This window comes from Salmo trutta, unplaced genomic scaffold, assembly GCF_901001165.1.
Source record: "Salmo trutta unplaced genomic scaffold, fSalTru1.1, whole genome shotgun sequence".
NCBI lineage: Eukaryota > Metazoa > Chordata > Actinopteri > Salmoniformes > Salmonidae > Salmo > Salmo trutta.
The window spans coordinates 234,806-255,395 of NW_021822200.1; the positions used below are offsets into that span (position 1 = coordinate 234,806).

At 43.6% G+C, this 20,590-nt stretch overlaps 1 protein-coding gene across 3 annotated transcripts in view; it reads right to left on the reverse strand.

Annotated features, from left to right (window-relative positions):
• Positions 1-20,590, reverse strand: part of LOC115180863 (receptor-type tyrosine-protein phosphatase-like N) — a 43,110-nt gene that overhangs the window by 19,911 nt on the left and 2,609 nt on the right. For all 3 annotated transcript variants that reach the window (XR_003873168.1, XM_029743005.1, XM_029743004.1), the window contains exons 2-7: positions 12,917-12,967; positions 9,610-9,720; positions 9,174-9,279; positions 7,133-7,316; positions 5,276-5,630; positions 771-917 (exon numbers count right to left, since the gene is read on the reverse strand). Coding sequence is in view for 2 of the 3 variants with exons in the window: in XM_029743005.1 (XP_029598865.1) it covers positions 771-917; positions 5,276-5,630; positions 7,133-7,316; positions 9,174-9,279; positions 9,610-9,720; positions 12,917-12,967 (954 nt within the window). In the remaining variant the exon portion in view is untranslated. The remainder of the gene's footprint in view (positions 1-770; positions 918-5,275; positions 5,631-7,132; positions 7,317-9,173; positions 9,280-9,609; positions 9,721-12,916; positions 12,968-20,590) is intronic.

Sequence of the window (20,590 nt, forward strand, 5' to 3'; positions counted from 1 at the left end):
ACCATCTATTGCACCTTGCCTATGCAGCTCGGCCATCGCTCATTCATATATTTAAATGTACATATTCTCATTCATCCCTTTAGATTTGTGTGTATTAGGTAATTGTTGGGGAATTGTTAGATTACTTGTTAGATATTACTGCACTGTCAGAACTAGAAGTACAAGCATTTCGCTACACTCGCATTAACAACTGTTAAACATGTGTATGTGAGCAATAAAATTTGATTTGATCCCATCTGGTGGGACTATCATTTGTTTTTCAACAGGACAATGACCCGACACACCTCCAGGCTGTGTAAGGGCTATTTTATCAAGAAGGAGAGTGATGGAGGTTTGCATCAGATGACCTGGCCTCCACAATCCCCCGACCTCAACCAAATTGAGATGGTTTGGGATGAGTCAGACCTCAGAGTGAAGGAAAAGCAGCCAACAAGTGTTCAATATATGTGGGAACTCCTTCAAGACTGTTGGAAAAGGATTCCAGGTGAAGCTGGTTGATGGAATGCCAAGAGTGTACAAAGCTGTCATCAAGGCAAAGGGTGGTTATTTGAAGAATAAAATATATTTTGTTTTGTTTAACAATTTTTTGGGTGACTACATGATTCCATAGAACATTTCATAGTTTTGATGTCTTCACTATGATTCTACAATGTAGAAAAGAGTCAAAATAAAGAAAAACCCTTGAATGGGGAGGTGTGTCTAAACGTTTGACCCGTAGTGTAGGTCTGGTGCTTTGACAGGTTCAGCTGCAGGCCTGCGCTATGACAAACCTGCTGTGTCGGTGCCCAAGTCAGTAGCACTCTCCATCTGCAGCTGTTTCAGTGCTGCAGGCAGGTTGGCCAGCTGTGGAGGGGTTAAGTCCTTCATATCGATGCCATAGTGGTCCAGGAGCAGAGCCAGTTTCTGCAGGGAGTCATCTGAACAAACAGACAGGGTCATGCACAGTTAGAGGGGAAAGGTCAATAGGCAGGTGATGAAAAAAGTACAGGCAGGCCAGACATTTGGCATCCAGTGTCTCAGCCACAGCAAGCAAGAAGATTGAAAAATATATCCTATAGACGGCGGCGCCGTATTGGGGGGGGGTTTAGAACGATTCTAAGGGGGCCAGTCACAGGGGCCCTAAAACATTTTACAACATTAGGTAATAAAAAATCTATATTAAATGATTAACCTTTCATCATTAATATAATATTTTATTTACAATGTACTAAGAAAAGTAAACATCCAGAGGGCCTCTGTATTGCCCAACCCCCCTCTATTTACATGAAATGGTTTGATCCTGCCCCCAGGACCTTTTGACAGGTCAAAATTCACAAGGCTGGGGCCAAGCTTCCTGCCATCCAGGACCTCTATACCAGGCGGTGTCAGAGGAAGGCCCTAAAAACTGTCAAAGACTCAAGCCACCCTAGTCATAGACTGTTCTCTCTGCTACCACACGGCAAGCAGTACCGGAGCGCCAAGTCTAGGACCAAGAGGCTTCTAAACAGCTTCTACCTCCAAGCCATAAGACTCCTGACATCTAGTCTAATGGCTACCCAGACTATTCGCATAAAATAATACAATTTGATTTGAAACCAGGCGTGATAGGTACTTGCTAGCAGTGAATTGCGAGTGACAAGTGGCTTCCAAAAACGAAAGAAAGAAAAGAAAGACAGGAGAGAGAAAAGGGCGACAGTATGTCACCCGATTTTTTACAAAGGAAGGTGGGTGTAGACCGTGAGTGGTGGAAATTAACCTGTTAGCTTCGTCCATAGTGAAATAAGCTACTTTTGCTCCCCTAACATTAGTTACTTCATATTATCTTCACAGAAAATTCTGAGTGTTTACATTCTGAGTGTTTACATTCTAAGTGTTTACATTTCGCTCCTCTTTTAGCCGACATTGAATTAATGCAGGCAAACTTTTAGCAAGCTATTCATACTAAATCAGTTGTCCCTGCCCCTGCCTGGTGCCAGGCCCAACAGAAACAGCTTCAGGCTCAGCAGCCCTATCTCCCCATCCCCATATCCCTGAACCAGCCCTATCTCCCCATCCCCATACCCCTGAACCAGCCCTGTCTCCCCATCCCCCTGAACCAGCCCTGTCTCCCCATCCCCCTGAACCAGCCCTGTCTCCCCATCCCCATCCCCCTGAACCAGCCCTGTCTCCCCATCCCCATACCCCTGAACCAGCCCTGTCTCCCCATCCCCCTGAACCAGCCCTGTCTCCCCATCCCCATCCCCCTGAACCAGCCCTGTCTCCCCATCCCCATCCCCCTGAACCAGCCCTGTCTCCCCATCCCCCTGAACCAGCCCTGTCTCCCCATCCCCCTGAACCAGCCCTGTCTCCCCATCCCCCTGAACCAGCCCTGTCTCCCCATCCCCATCCCCCTGAACCAGCCCTGTCTCCCCATCCCCCTGAACCAGCCCTGTCTCCCATCCCCCTACCAGCCTGTCTCCCCATCCCCCTGAACCAGCCCTGTCTCCCCATCCCCCTGAACCAGCCCTGTCTCCCCATCCCATCCCCCTGAACCAGCCCTGTCTCCCCATCCCCATACACCTGAACCAGCCCTGTCTCCCCATCCCCCTGAACCAGCCCTGTCTCTCCATCCCCATACCCCTGAACCAGCCCTGTCTCCCCATACCCCTGAACCAGCCCTGTCTCCCCATCCCCATACACCTGAACCAGCCCTGTCTCCCCATCCCCCTGAACCAGCCCTGTCTCCCCATCCCCATACACATGAACCAGCCCTGTCTCCCCATCCCCCTGAACCAGCCCTGTCTCCCCATCCCCATACACCTGAACCAGCCCTGTCTCCCCATCCCCATCCCCCTGAACCAGCCCTGTCTCCCCATCCCCCTGAACCAGCCCTGTCTCCCCATCCCCCTGAACCAGCCCTACTCCCAACTGAAGGTGAGGAGCTTTGTGTTGAATGACATGTCAGTTGGCATAATTGCAGGTACTGCAATGCATTGAGGACACGAATGTGATTCTCCAGTCAGGAAAAATCTCACTTGACACAGAAGCAGCCAATATCAGAGCCTTAAAGGAAGAGATGCAGTCTCTTAGAAATGGATGGGAGTCTCTCCTGTCTGAGGCAACACTGCAAATGGATGTTGCACCTGAATTTAGCAAGAAACACAGCCGCCAGAGGAAAAGGAAGAGATTCCATGATGAGACCTCTCAAGAGGAGACAGTTCAGGACAGTGCAGCAGCGGTGTTTGGGAACACAGAGGAAAAGGAAGAGATTCCATGATGAGACCTCTCAAGAGGAGACAGCTCAGGACAGTGCAGCAGCGGTGTTTCAGAACACTGTGTTTTTACTGCTATGGACAGCATCATAAGTGACTTGGACACTAGGTTCCACACCACTGCAAAACACTTTGAATCATTCTCTGCTGTTCTGAAAGTTGGGCAGATTAGTGAGGATAAAGTCCCTTCTGTGTGCCAACCACTGATCATGAAGTATTCCAGAGATCAGACACCTGAACACTGTATCTGCTGCCACTTTACCCCCTAACTTGTCCCCTCTTGGTCTCCTGAATGCAATCTGTAAGATGCAGCTGCAAAGCATTTTGGAGAAGTGTGCATTGCTTTACGTATATTTATGGTGGCGAGAGAGCTTTCAGTAAGCTAAAACTGATTAAAAAACTATTTGAGGTCCACTATGTCCCTGGACAGGCTTTGCAGTCTTGCCATGCTGTCCATTGAAAGTCACTTAGCTAGAAAACTGTACTTCAAGGACTTGTTCAGTGACTTTGCTAGCAAGAAGGCTCGGCGCTGGGCCCTTGGTAAGTAAGGCTGAACAAGGGCCAGTGATAACTGTTAAATGGCATGGCTATGGATATTGGATCACTATGTCAGGATTCACCTAGCGGTCATGATTTGGGGCTGTACAAATATTTGATGTTTTAGAATAATTGATTATGCTTATGTCATATTAATAGAATGGGAGGGGTTATAAGACCCCCCCCCCCTTACATTTATAGGGTCCTAGACTACAGATTAACAATATATATATATTCATTATATAGTTTTAGAATTGGTCCACAGTTGTTTGCTCTTTCTTTCTCTCTCTTATAAAGAAGACCCCTCTTAGAGATGTGTGACTGAGACAGAACTCTGCAGGGGAGTGGAGGAGATAAGAGACTACTCAGACATTCACAAAAAATCTACTTTGGGGACATTTATTGCCTAGCTTTTAGATAAACACTGTAACTCTCTGTTTGTACAGCTGTGGACGCAGGGTTTTGGTCTCAGGAGTAACATGCGTGCTGTCTGCAATTGCATTAATAAAGGTTTTTGAATGATTTAATTAAATATATTGTCATAATGCTAATTTCACCAATGAACCAATGATGATTGACAAGGAGGAAAGGAACGAACCATAACAACTACACACATGATGCCCACAGGCTGAGAACAAGATATATCTCAAAGTAATGGCTGGATTGCCATAAAATTCGTTGTGCACAATCAAGACTCCAAGTGGAAGAAACTTATTGATTTGGTGACCTCTTGACCTTTCCTCTAGCGCCACCATCAGGCCTTTTCATTTCCATTTTGTTTTCCATTTGTACTTTTCCAGCTGCTTATTTCCTAGTTGGTATGTATACTTAGTTCAACAATCTGCTGCTGATTTGATTATTTTGTTTGTTATATTATTCTATAGATGATAACGTTAATTTATTTTAATTGAAAAGGTTCATGTATATTTAAGTTATGTTTATTTTAAGTTATTCATTAATGTTAAGAGAATTTTCCATTGAAGAATTTTACAAATAAAATGACATTTAGACTGTAAAAGATGGCCTTTAGCACATTTCTTATAGAGGGTATCAGTCTTGCATCAAATAGTGAATCCCACTGTATGCAGAATGTTGCATGCATGTCTGCACAGTGTTATATTTTCACAGCTCACTGTCAGTAAATATTGGACTACAAGAGAGTTGCAAGCCTGAAAAGCTAGAGTTATTTAAAGCTTTGAATGGGTCGATTGGGTTCTGGAGGTGTGTGGTTACAGCAATTGCGCAGGGTTGGTGTGGCCTGTGGTGGTGGTGGGGTCCAATGTGATATATTTTCATGTGGCACACCCACCCACCCACCCACCCACCCAGTGGAGGAAACCATGGAAACCATGCATTTGATGTATCTTTGATACCATTCCACTGATTCCGCTCCAGTCATTGCCACGAGCCCGTCCTCCCAAATGAAAGTACCACCAACCTCCTGTGACACACACAACACCCCAACCCCCCCCCCCCCCACACACACATACTGACTGCCACACACTCACCATCCAATCCAGCCAGCGATCCATAGTCCTTCTGAGCTTTCCTCTGCGTCTGATCCAGCTGCTGCTGCTTGCGGACCTCCACGTCCTGCTGGGAAACGTAGTTCTCTGCATAGTCCAGAGGGAAGTCCAGGTCCTGGTACAAGGGAGAGGTAGAGATCGGTGCTGCTGCCCCACGGTGGCGGGAGGTCGGCTGGGCGGGGGAGGAGAGGTACAGGGAGACCAGGTCCTGGAGCACCTGGCGGTCTCGGTCCTGGGGGCGGGACCCTTTACCCCCGGCGTGAGAAGAAGGGCGGGGGAAACCACCACCCTCCAGAGAGTTAAGAGAGCGCTCCTCATCGTCCTGGTAACCATACTGCTGCTTAATAAACCCATAAACAGACACAGAGATGCCCTCTGGGAAAAGGAATTGATACAATCTACTGTATTTGTATTTATTATGGATCCCCATTAGCTTCCTGGGGTCCAGCAAAATTAAGGCAGTTTATACAATTTTAAAAACATTACAATACATTCACAGATTTCACAACCCACTGAGTGCCCTCAGGCCCCTACTCCACAACTACCACATATCTACAGTACTAAATCCATGTCAACGTGTGTGTGTATAGTGCTTATGTTATCATGTGTGTGTGTGTATGTGTCTATGTTTGTGTTGCTTCACAGTCCCCACTGTTCCATAAGGTGTATTTTTACCTGGTTTTTAAATCTAACTTTACTGCTTGCATCAGTTACCTGATGTGGAATAGAGTTCCATGGCTCGATGCATTTTTAAATTTTTTAATTCAAATGTAACCTATATCTAACTAGGCAAGTCAGTTAAGAACACATTCTTATTTACAATGACGGCCTACTGGGGAACAGTGGGTTAACTAACTTGTTCAGGGGTAGAATGACAGATTTTTACCTTTCAGTTAGTGGCCCAACGCTCTAACCACTAGGCTACCTGCCGCCCCATGTAGTTCTGTACACCTCCCATAGTCTGTTCTGGACTTGGGGACTGTGAAGAGACCTCGTGGCATGTCTTGTGGGGTATTATGTGGTATTTATCTACAGTGTATTTATATCATAGTATCTATCTACTGTAGAGATTAAGTGTATTTACACCATACTACTCATAGTTATATAGTATCTATCTACAGTGTATTTATATATCATAGTTATATGGTATCTATCTACAGTGTATTGATATATCATAGTTATATGGTATCTATCTACTGTAGAAATTAAGTGTATTTACACCATACTACTCATAGATATATAGTATCTATCTACAGTGTACTTATATATCATAGTTATATAGTATCTATCTACAGTGTATGTATATATCATAGTTACATGGTATCTATCTACAGTGTATTTATATATCATAGTTATATAGTATCTATCTACAGTGTATTTATATATCATAGTTATATAGTATCTATCTACAGTGTATGTATATATCATAGTTATATAGTATCTATCTACAGTGTATTTACATATCATAGTTATATAGTATCTATCTACAGTGTATTTATATATCATAGTTATATGGTATCTATCTACTGTAGAAATTAAGTGTATTTACATCATACTACTCATAGTTACATGGTATCTATCTACTGTACAGATGAAATGTATTTACATAACACTACTCATAGTTATATAGTATCTATGTACTGTGTATACATTCTTACACACATGAACTGTATGTGGTAATAGTAGTTATGTGTGTATGAATGTATATACAATAGATAAATACCATATAACTATGAGTAGTGTTATGTAAATACACTGTAGATGTGTGTGTGTGTGTGTGTGTGTGTGTGTGTGTGTGTGTGTGTGTGTGTGTGTGTGTGTGTGTGTGTCCATTCCCACCTGGCGGTAAGGGTCCAGAGTTTGCATGTGGAGGGACTGGGAGGCCTTTGAGGGATCCACGATCATGTAGTCCAGGTAACTCTGCATCAGGTCTGGGTTGGGATCGTCCCCTTGAGCCTTGGTCCTGGAGCTGGGAGGATACTGCATCTTGGAAAGATGGGCATTCTGCACAGGTTCTGAGGACCTGAGAGATACAGTGTGAATGGACAATATCAGAATAAGGCCAACCCCTTAGCACTTGCAGACCCTCATAGGGAACATAGCTTCCCTCACTCACAAGAACTCAACTTCCAAGTCATCCTGCACCTGTCTAAAAATGGCTTCCCTCTAATGCAGGAGTATTTGACTCCAGTCCTCTGAGGATGGCTTCCCTCTACTGCAGGAGTATTTGACTCCAGTCCTCTGAGGATGGCTTCCCTCTACTGCAGGAGTATTTGACTCCAGTCCTCTGAGGATGGCTTCCCTCTACTGCAGGAGTATTTGACTCCAGTCCTCTGAGGATGGCTTCCCTCTACTGCAGGAGTATTTGACTCCAGTCCTCTGAGGATGGCTTCCCTCTACTGCAGGAGTATTTGACTCCAGTCCTCTGAGGATGGCTTCCCTCTACTGCAGGAGTATTTGACTCCAGTCCTCTGAGGATGGCTTCCCTCTAATGCAGGAGTATTTGACTCCAGTTCTCTGGGGATGGCTTCCCTCTACTGCAGGAGTATTTGACTCCAGTCCTCTGAGGATGGCTTCCCTCTACTGCAGGAGTATTTGATTCCAGTCCTCTGAGGATGGCTTCCCTCTACTGCAGGATTATTTGATTCCAGTCCTCTGAGGATGGCTTCCCTCTACTGCAGGAGTATTTGATTCCAGTCCTCTGAGGATGGCTTCCCTCTACTGCAGGAGTATTTGACTCCAGTCCTCTGAGGATGGCTTCCCTCTACTGCAGGAGTATTTGATTCCAGTCCTCTGAGGATGGCTTCCCTCTACTGCAGGAGTATTTGATTCCAGTCCTCTGAGGATGGCTTCCCTCTACTGCAGGAGTATTTGACTCCAGTCCTCTGAGGATGGCTTCCCTCTACTGCAGGAGTATTTGACTCCAGTCCTCTGAGGATGGCTTCCCTCTACTGCAGGAGTATTTGACTCCAGTCCTCTGAGGATGGCTTCCCTCTACTGCAGGAGTATTTGATTCCGGTCCTCTGAGGATGGCTTCCCTCTACTGCAGGAGTATTTGATTCCAGTCCTCTGAGGATGGCTTCCCTCTACTGCAGGAGTATTTGACTCCAGTCCTCTGAGGATGGCTTCCCTCTACTGCAGGAGTATTTGACTCCAGTCCTCTGAGGATGGCTTCCCTCTACTGCAGGAGTATTTGATTCCAGTCCTCTGAGGATGGCTTCCCTCTACTGCAGGAGTATTTGACTCCAGTCCTCTGAGGATGGCTTCCCTCTACTGCAGGAGTATTTGACTCCAGTCCTCTGAGGATGGCTCCCTTCTAATGCAGAAGTATTTGATGCCAGTCCTCTGAGGATGGCTCCCTTCTAATGCAGAAGTATTTGATGCCAGTCCTCTGAGGGCCACTTTTTCTAACAACATTTGAGTCTGACTTAGTCTACTTGTGCTCTATGTCAGACTCTCAGTGACAGTGACTTACTGTCTGGTTAGGTCACTCATCAATGGGACCACAATGGAAATAAGTATCTGAATGAACTGTGCTATCCCGACCATGTTTAAAAAATATACATGTACTGTGTGTATACGTTTTTAACTGACAAATAAAACCAACCAATCAATCAACTACCAGTGGAAGAGAGAGACGCAGAGGCTGTGGCCTGTCCCTCGTGGACTGGATTTTAAACATCTCTTCTCTAAACTCAAAGATCTGCTTCTGGGGTTTTCTAACGGTCTCTTCCTAATCTCATAACCTTTCCTGGCTGCTATTACAAAACAATTCCCCCATTGAGTCACAGACCTTCCTGCGAAAATCTGCAGACAATAAATGGAACAGATGTAATTATAGATCTGCTTTTAATTATAGTCAACAGAGCAGGAGACTCACTGAGACGAGGGGTTGTCATGACGTCCAGACGAGGGGCGGGTCAGTGAAACACGGCTCAGCTCCTTGCGAATGACGTACTGGGTGATGTCATCCTGCCAGGACAATCCTGCACAGCCATAGGCCGATACAGATGTCAATCACAGTAGTCATAGATATAACCTGGTAACTTGAGGAGTGTGACCTTATAGAGCCCTCAGCCCTGTTGCCGTGGTAGCAGATGAGACCTGATTATCTGTTCATTATCTTTACCACCATCACTAAGGTAACCGTTGACTTTTACAACCACACTCTGAACCTAACAACCTTTGTGGGAATGGGTTAGTGAGTATGCATGGAGTATGAATATGTCTATATGTGGCTGTGTGTGTGTGTGTGTGTGTGTGTGTGTGTGTGTGTGTGTGTGTGTGTGTGTACATGTGTGCGTGACTTTAATTACCTTGCATCATCAGTTCCTTGAGCACTTCCTGTAGTCTGTGCAGCACAGGCACTGACACCTCATACAGAACCCTCTCCTGCTGGGGCAGCAGACACTGGCCAAACAGTCCATCTACAGAGTACAGAGAACACATCAGAACACATCAGAACCCAACAGAACCCTCTCCTGCTGGGGCAGCAGACACTGGCCAAACAGTCCATCTACAGAATATAGAGAACACAGCAGAACACATCAGAACCCAACAGAACACTCTCCTGTTGGGGCAGCAGACACATCTACAGAGCACAGAGAACACAGCAGAACACACACACGCATGCATGCACACAAACACACATATGCACGCGCACACAATTATTGTGATGTACTATGGTGATGTTTGTGTGTTTGTAGATGTGTGAGTGGGTCTCGATGAGTCATCGCCCAGCTCTATTCTCTCTCTCACCCATTCTCTCTCTCTAACATACACATGGGGGAGAGACACTGCCGTCAGCTGGGTGATGTCACTGTTGCCATGGAAATGGTGGGAAAGAGACGTGATTGGTTAAGAGCAGGTTGACGGAGAGAGGCCGTATGTTTACACACCGATGCTCAGAGTGTGCCTCATCGTACATGAAGGCACACATGCTCACACACACTCGCAAACGCATTTGCACACATGCAGTTCTGTAGACAAAAATCAGGAAACACATGACAACTGCCATTGAGTTAATTGAGTATGAATAATGTAGTATTTCCTATGAGACAGTAGACAGCAGAACACCTGCCCATCACAACAGTTGAACTGGTTAACGTCATTATATGCATGAAGTCCCAAATGACACCCTATTCCCTATATAGTGCACTACTTCTGCCCAGGGTCCATAGAATAGGGTGCCATTTGGGATGCACACTGGAACTGGGGAGCAAATACCATTTCCAAGACAGGATGTGACTGATTACAGATTAAACAACAGAGTCAAGAGACAAGGGGGGTGAAACAAGGGGGATGAGACAAGGGGGGTGAGACAAGGCGGTGAGACAAGGAGGGTGAGACAAGGGGGGTGAGACAAGGGGGGTGAATGAAGGAGGGAAGACATAACGGACGAGGGGGGAAGGAAAGAGATACAGGGTTCAATGTGTGCTGTAGGTTTTACTATTAGCGGACTGTTTGTTTTAAATCCCGGGTGTCAAACTCTAGTCCTCCAACGCAGAGAGGAAGAGGCGAAGTGAGAGGGTTTACTCCACCCAAAGTCTGTCCAAGAAAATAAAACCAGGAAGTGAGGAATTTTTGTATGGAGATCAATGAGAGAGTGTGGAATTTGGTCAACACACTTTTTTATTGCTAATTTGCTACGTGAGGCTTATTCGATCGAATAGAGGTTTCGTAATGGTTAGGTTGTTATGAATGAACTGACATAAGTGGATGTATGTAGCATTTTGGCAACTTTATATGGAGTTTTTCCTGTTGTTCACAAGCGTATCTGTCCTCTGATTGGCTAGAATAGTGCCACCTTACACAAATGACTGATGATTGGTTGAGAGAAATTGATGATAAAATGATTGTGGGGGCAGTCTTGTTAGACTTCAGTGCAGCTTTTGACATTATTGTGTTATAGCTTTACACCCCCTGCTATAATGTGGATAAAGAGTTACTTGTCTAACAGAACACAGAGGTTGTTCTTTAATGGAAGCCTATCAAATATAATACAGTTAGAATTAGGAATTCCCCAGGGTAGCTGTTTAGGCCCCTTGCTTTTTTCAATTTTTACTAACGACATGCCACTGACTTTGAGTAAAGCCAGAGTTTCTATGTATGCGGATGACTCAACACTATACACGTCAGCTACAACAGTGATGAAATGACTGCAACACGCAACAAAGAGCTCAGTTAGTTTCAGAGTGGGTGGCAAGGAATAAGTTAGCCCTAAATATTTCTAAAATTTAAAGCATTGTATTTGGAACAAAACCCTCACTAAACCCTAAACCTCAACTAAATCTTGTAATAAATTATGTGGAAATTGAGCAAGTTGAGATGACTAAACTGCTTGGAGAAACAGATTGTAAACTGTCATGGTCAAAACATATTGATGCAGTAGTAGCTAAGATGGGGAAAAGTCTGTCTATAATAAAGCGATGCTCTGCCTTCTTAACAACACTATCAACAAGGCAGGTCCTACAGGCCCTAGTTTTGTCACACCTGGACTACTGTTCAGTAGTGTGGTCAGGTGCCACAAAAAAGGACTTCGTAAAATTGCAATTGGCTCAGAACAGGGCAGCATGGCTGGACCTTGGATGTACACAGAGAGCTAACATTAATAATATGCATGTCAATCTCTCCTGGCTGAAAGTGGAGTCTTCTCTTGATTGACTTCATCACTACTTTTATTCATGAGAGGTATTGACAAGTTGAATGCACCGAGCTGTCCGTCTAAACTACTGGCACACAGCTCGGACATACATGCATACCACACAAGACATGCCACCAGAGGTCTCTTCACAGTCCCCAAGTTCAGAACAGACTATGGAAGGCACACAGTACTACATAGAGCCATGACTACATGGAACTCTATTCCACATCAAGTAACTGACGCAAGCAGTAAAATTACATTTAAAAAACAGATAAAAAAACACCTTATGGAACAGCGGGGACTGTGAAGCAACACAAACATTGGCACACACACACACACACACACACACACACACACACACACTAATTTAGTACTGTAGATATGTGGTAGTGGTGAAGTAGGGACCTGAGGGCACACGGTGTGTTGCGAAATCTGTGAATGTATTTTAATGTTTTAAAATTGTATAAACTGCCTTAATTTTGCTGGACCCCAGGAAGAGTAGCTGCTGCTTTGGCAGCAGCTAATGGGGATCCATAATAAATACAAATACCTGATCTCGACTCCTCCTGCCTGCCTGCCTTCCATCTTTGAGGACATGTATTTCCATTGTTAGAGCGGTCACTCGACCATCTTGTCAATATAATAGAAAATCTTCGTCAAGCGTCAAAGTCTCTTCCTGTTTCCGTTTCAACTTATTGATACATTACTGTTTCTGATTGGCTGGAGGCTACACACCTGATTTCCCAGGTCTAGACCCCAGACTGATTGGACATTTGTGTAGCCTCCAGCCAATCAGTTACAGTTGAAATGGAAGCAGGAAGAGACTTTGGCACACGAGGACTAAGAATTTGACACCCCTGTCTTATTAAAGAACTGCCAACACCCCCTGGAGTGTCTGGTGACAGTGAGATGATTGTATAGTGAGACGACGTGAAGAAGATGGGTTAGATAGAGAGATGGTGTTATCATGTCATACTGACCATCTGAGCAGGGCTGGTCTCTGGGGCAGAGCTTCTTCTCAAACAGACAGCCTGAGAAGCACATGGAGAGGGGGAGGAGAAAGAGAGAGAGAGGAAAAGAGAGAGAGAAAGAAAGATAGAAAGAGGGAGGGGAAGAACAGAGAGAGATAGAGAGGGAGGAAGAGAGCGAGAGGAGGAAGGGAGAGAGAGATTTTCTATTATTTCAGATTTTCTGGCAATTGACAATACGTCATGACAATAATGTACCCTTGAATTAAACTGGAGGAGGGAAATGAGAGAGAGAGAGATGGAAAAAGAGAGAAAAAGAGAGATAGAGAATTTAAGAGCCGTTAAATTCTACAACCACCTAAAAAGAAGCGATTCCCAAACCTTCCATAACAAATCCATCACCTACAGATGAATGAACCTGGAGAAGAGTCCCCTAAGCAAGCTGGTCCTGGGGCTCTGTTCACAAACACAAACACACCCCACAGAGCCCCAGGACAGCAACACAATTAGATCCAACCAAATCATGAGAAAACAAAAAGATAATTACTTGACACATAGGAAAGAATTAACAAAAAAACGGAGCAAACTAGAATGCTATTTGGCCCTAACAGAGAATACACAGTGGCAGAATACCTGACCACTGAGACTGACTATTGAGAAAGGTCGCCGTAGGCAGACCTGGCACTCAAGAGAAGACAGACTATGTGCACACTGCCCACAAAATGAGGTGGAAACTGCGCTGCACTTCCTAACCTCCTGCCAAATGTATGACCATAGTAGAGACACACACAGTGCTTTCGGAAAGTATTGACCCTTTGACTTTTTCCACATTTTGTTCCATTACAGCCTTATTCTAAATTGGATTAAATAAAACATTTTCCTCATCAATCTACACACAATACCCCATAATGACACAGCAAAAATAGTTTTTTTAGACATTTTTGCAAATGTATTAAAGATAAAAAACATAAATACCTTATTTAAATAAGTATTCAGACCCTTTGCTATGTTCCATTGATCATCCTTGAGATGTTTCTACAACTTTAATTGGAATCCACCTGTGATAAATTCAATTGATTGGACATGATTTGGAAAGGCACACACCTGTCTATATAAGGTCCCACAGTTGATAGTGCATGTCAGAGCAAAAACCAAGCCATGAGGTGGAAGGAATTGTCCGTAGAGCTCCGAGACTGGTTTGTGTCGAGGCACAGATCTGGGGAAGGGTACCAAACTATTTCTGCAGCATTGAAGGTCCCCAAGAACACAGTGTCCTCCATCTTTCTTAAATGGAAGAAGTTTGGAACCACCAAGACTCTTCTTAGAGCTGGCCGCCTGGTAAAACTGAGCAATTGGGGGAGAAGGGGCTTGGTCAGGAAGGTGACTAAGAACCCGATGGTCACTCTGATACAGCTGCAGAGTTCCTCTGTGGAGATGAGAGAACCTTCCAGAAGGACAACCATCTCTGTAGCACTCCACCAATCAGGCATTTATGGTAGAGTGGCCAGAAGGAACCCACTCTTCAGTAAAAGGCACATAACAGTCCGCTTGGAGTTTGCCAAAAGGCACCTAAAGGACTCTCAGACCATGAGAAACCAGATTCTCTGGTCTGATGAAACCAAGATTGAACTCCTTTGCCTGAAGGCCAAGTGTCACGTCTGGAGGAAACCTGGCAACATCCCTACAGTGATGCATTGTGTTGGCAGCATCATGCTGTGGGGATGTTTTTCAATGGCAGGGACTGGGAGACTAGTTAGGATCGAAGGAAAGATAAACGGAGCAAAGTACAGAGCGATCCTTAATGAAAACTTGCCCCAGAGCGCTCAGGACCTCAGACTGGGGTGGAGGTCCATCTTCCAACGGGACAACAACCCTAAGCACACAGCCAAGGTAACGCAGGAGTGGCTTCGGGACAAATCTCTAAATGTCCTTGATTGGTCCAGCCAGAACCCAGACTTGAACCCGATCTAACATCTCTGGAGAGACCTGAAAATAGCTGTGTAGCGATGCTCCCCATCCAACCTGACAGAGCTTGAGAGGATCTGCAGAGAAGAATAGGAGAAACTCTCCAAATACAGGTGTGCCAAGCTTGTAGCGTCATACCGAAGAAGACTCAAGGCTGTAATCGCTGCCAAAGGTGCTTCAACAAAGTACTGAGTAAAGGGTCTGAATACTTATGTAAATGGGATATTTTAGTTGTTTATTTTTAATACATTTGCAAAAAATTCTAAAAAACTGTTTTTGCTTTATCATTATGGGGTATTGTGTATAGATTGATGAGAGGGGAATTTGAAAAAAATCTATTTTAGAATAAGGCTGTAACGTAACAAAATGTGGAAAAAGTCTAGTGGTCTGAAGACTTTCCGAATGCACTGTATATCCCTCAGACCCATAAAGAATTTGAAAACAAATCCACATTTTGATAAACTCCCATATCTACTGGGTGAAATACCACAGTGTGACATCACAGCAGCAAGATTTGTGACCTGTTGCCACAAGAAAAGGGAAACCAGTGAAGAACAAACACCATTGTAAATACAACCCATATTTATGTTTATTTATTTTCCCTTGTGTACTTAAACTATTTGCACATCATTGCTAAACTGTATATAGACATAATATGACATTTGAAATGTCTCTATTCCTATGGAACTTTTGTGAGTGTAATGTTTACTGTTCATTTTTTATTTAACTTGCTTTGGCAATGTAAACATATGTTTCCCATGCCAATAAAGCCCTTTGAATTGAGAGAGAGAGAGAAGGGGTGTGTGTGTGTGTGTGTGTGTGTGTGTGTGTGTATATGAAGGAGGTAATGGGTGACCTTTACAGAGCTCCAATCTGCTCGGGGAGGAAACACGGCCAGATGTGACACAACACGGCTGTGTGTATGTGTGAGTGAGTGAGTTTGCATTCATGATTATGTGTGTACTGTATTACAAAAACAGAAACTGGGGACAGACTGGCCTAGAGGGCTGTCTCTCTGTGGGAAAAACAATACGATTCCCCAGACACAAAGACAAGATCACAGACAAGACAAGATGAAACATAGAGGAGAAAACAGAGCATGTCTGTCCGTGCACCAGAAATAGTATTAGTTGTCTTTCAAATACTTTAGCTGCATTTGATTGAGTTTGCCTGGCGCCGAGCAACGGAACCAATGGAATAGTTCCAACGGTCCAAGCCTCGTCCATCTGGCACTTCAGGCAGGCTCAATCAAAGGCTCAAAGTATTTGAAAGAAGTCAGATACTATTTGAATCCATGTCTGGATATATCTGCCATATGATGACTAATACACACTCTATCCCTCCCTTTCTTCACACGCCTCTCTCTCTTCCTCTGTCCATCCCTCTCTCGTCTGTCTGCAGCAGTAGCAGGGGAGATTGTTGCCAAGCTAGAGTCCATCACAGACTGGACAAACCACTAGTGCACTGCCCCCGAGCCCCAAGAGCATGTCAATCAATCAACCGCATACAAAAATACAGACTATCAATCCCTGGGGGCTACATCATAGTACATCTCTTGTTCTAGTAATGAGTATAGCTGTATCCTGCATCTAAGATAATATACTTTGGCCCTGTATTCTAGACTTATTCTTGACTGTTGTACAGCACTGTGTTGTATCACGTGTTTTGCATTCTGTTGGTGTGACCTTGTGATGTCATCTATGGCAATGTCCATTGTGTTCTACCTCAAGGAACTCAAGATGTGAAATTAGACAATAACGTGAAGTGAACTGGGTTGGAAGTATCATAGCAACAGTCTTGATCAAACTGCGTGGCGTAATTCTCTGGGCTGTTTTGTTGTTATTTCAGCTGTTCAGAAATATGAGGGAGAGATGTAACACACAACACAAGTTTAGCAGGAGTCTAGGTTATCTCTGGGGAAGAGGCATGTGCTGAAGGCTGATTATGTGTATCCCACAACAGTCAATAAAAGCTATTACAGCAGTCAATAATTAGCACAGGGCTGTATCATAGCAACATTTGCTGCATTGTGCTGTATACATGCATGAGTCAGAGCTCCATGAACAAAAGAGTTCCAAACAGCATGGACATAATTATCACCTTGGATGTTTCCACCCCAGAGTTAAACTCAGTCACATGACTGGGTGTTTCTTGTTCTTTCTCCACGGTGATCTGAGTTTGTTTTCCTCCATCTCCCTTCCCATAATCTCCCTCTCAAACTCTCTCTCTCTCACTCCCCCTCAAACTCACTCTCTCTCTCTCTCTCTCTCTCAAACTCACTCTCTCTCTCTCTCCCTCCCTCTCTCAAACTCACTCTCTCTCTCCCCCCTTCAAACGCTCTCTCTCTCTCCCCCCTTCAAACTCTCTCTCTCTCCTCTTCAAATTCTCTCTCTCTCTGTCTCCCCCTCAAACTCACTCTCTCCCCCCTCAAACTCTCTCTCCCCTTCAAACTCTCTCTGCCTCTCTTTCTCTCCCCCTCCCCCTCAAACTCTCTCTCTCTGCCTCTCAAACGCTCTCTCTCTCCCTCACTCTCACTCCCCCTCACTCTCCCCTTCAAACTCTCTCGCTCTCTCTTTCTCTCCCCCTCAAACTCTCTCTCTCTCCCCCTCAATCTCTCTCTCTTCCCCTCACTCTCTCCCTCAAACTCTCTCCCCCTCACTCTCTCTCTCTCCCCCTCAAACTCTCTCTCTCCCCCATCAAACTCTCTCCCCCCATCAAACTCTCTCTCAGCCTACAGATGCGCTACCTTAATTTGACCCTGCTTCTCACAGCAGGAAAATAATCCTCAAGCAACAGGAAATTTGAATTATTATGTGGATTATAATTAATGGACATTTTTGTAGGGGTTGATACATTTTCCGCTGGTGCAAATCAGGTGGAAATTACCAACTTTAGAAGCCTTTTAAAACCTTGAATACACTACAATTTGCAGGATATCTCTGCGACAACAGAGTGATCAAATTAAGATAGCAGATCTGTACCACTGGGAGTCAGGGCCTGGACAGAGGAAGTGGGGGAGCACTCTACAACACAAGGGCTATTTTTAAAGTGTTACTGCAACTACAATCATATCTGAAATGAGAATAAAATAATGGGCTATAAGTACAGGGATAGAGTGAGGACAGACACGGCATGTTGAGTTGAATAATGGTGAGTCTGGTGAGGCTTTGAGTCCATTTGAGTTCTCTTTTATAGCTTCAGATAAGAGTCTGAATATCAAATGGTACCCTGTTCCCTATGGGCCCTGGTCAAAAGTAGTGCACTATATAGGGAATAGGGCCCTGGTCTAAAGTAGTGCACTATATAGGGAATAGGGCCCTGGTCTAAAGTAGTGCACTATATAGGGAATAGGGTGCCATTTGGGATGCAGATTTATATTTTACAGATTTAAAGGGGTAATCTACAGTTGCTACATCCATTCTTGGACTCATACATTAATGATATGTACCCATTGATTCTTGAACAATATAACTTAGAAATGCTTCATGAATATGTTGTACCCCATCAGAATCCAACACGATAAGCTTGATTTACTCCAATGTGAATGTAAACAAACACTGTATAGCCTCAAAACATGGTTACAACTATCATCTGTATTTAATTGATGGGCAGAATTTCAGAGTGGTTACATTTCTCCAGCCACCCCATCCCTCAACTTTTTATCAAAACGGTGGCGGGGAGGCCTCTTTGTTATTGTTTCAACTGCAGATGGCCCCTTTAATCTTCAGATAACAGACTTGTTTTTGTCCTCTGAGGTGTATATAGACAGATGGCCATGACAGGTGATGCTATGGGCTGAAATCACACACCATTTCCCTGTGTCTCACCTCTCACTGTCTGACAACCTGAGAAATGTAACACCCCACCAGATCTAAAAAGTATCATATTCATAACCATCAGTACCACCGGATTTAAAGACTATCATATTGTGATTCATAACCATCAGTACCACCGGATTTAAAGACTATCGTTATGTGATTCATAACCATCAGTACCACCGGATTTAAAGACTATCATATTGTGATTCATAACCATCAGTACCACCGGATTTAAAGACTATCGTTATGTGATTCATAACCATCAGTACCACCGGATTTAAAGACTATCGTTATGTAATTCATAACCATCAGTACCAGCGGATTTAAAGACTATCATATTGTGATTCATAACCATCAGTACCACCGGATTTAAAGACTATCGTTATGTGATTCATAACCATCAGTACCACTGGATTTAAAGACTATCGTTATGTGATTCATAACCATCAGTACCACTGGATTTAAAGACTATCGTTATGTGATTCATAACCATCAGTACCACCGGATTTAAAGACTATCGTTATGTAATTCATAACCATCAGTACCACCGGATTTAAAGACTATCGTTATGTGATTCATAACCATCAGTACCACCGGATTTAAAGACTATCGTTATGTGATTCATAACCATCAGTGCCACCGGATTTAAAGACTATCATATTGTGATTCATAACCATCAGTACCACTGGATTTAAAGACTATCATATTGTGATTCATAACCATCAGTACCACCGGATTTAAAGACTATCATATTGTGATTCATAACCATCAGTACCACCGGATTTAAAGACTATCGTTATGTGATTCATAACCATCAGTACCACCGGATTTAAAGACTATCATATTGTGATTCATAACCATCAGTACCACCGGATTTAAAGACTATCGTTATGTGATTCATAACAATCAGTACCACTGGATTTAAAGACTATCATATTGTGATTCATAACCATCAGTACCACCGGATTTAAAGACTATCATATTGTGATTCATAACCATCAGTACCACCGGATTTAAAGACTATCGTTATGTAATTCATAACCATCAGTACCACCGGATTTAAAGACTATCATATTGTGATTCATAACCATCAGTACCACCGGATTTAAAGACTATCGTTATGTGATTCATAACCATCAGTACCACCGGATTTAAAGACTATCGTTATGTAATTCATAACCATCAGTACCACCGGATTTAAAGACTATCATATTGTGATTCATAACCATCAGTACCACCGGATTTAAAGACTATCGTTATGTGATTCATAACCATCAGTACCACTGGATTTAAAGACTATCGTTATGTGATTCATAACCATCAGTACCACCGGATTTAAAGACTATCGTTATGTAATTCATAACCATCAGTACCACCGGATTTAAAGACTATCGTTATGTAATTCATAACCATCAGTACCACCGGATTTAAAGACTATCATATTGTGATTCATAACCATCAGTACCACCGGATTTAAAGACTATCGTTATGTGATTCATAACCATCAGTACCACCGGATTTAAAGACTATCATATTGTGATTCATAACCATCAGTACCACCGGATTTAAAGACTATCGTTATGTGATTCATAACCATCAGTACCACCGGATTTAAAGACTATCATATTGTGATTCATAACCATCAGTACCACCGGATTTAAAGACTATCGTTATGTGATTCATAACCATCAGTACCACCGGATTTAAAGACTATCATATTGTGATTCATAACCATCAGTACCACCGGATTTAAAGACTATCGTTATGTGATTCATAACCATCAGTACCACCGGATTTAAAGACTATCATATTGTGATTCATAACCATCAGTACCACCGGATTTAAAGACTATCGTTATGTGATTCATAACCATCAGTACCACCGGATTTAAAGACTATCGTTA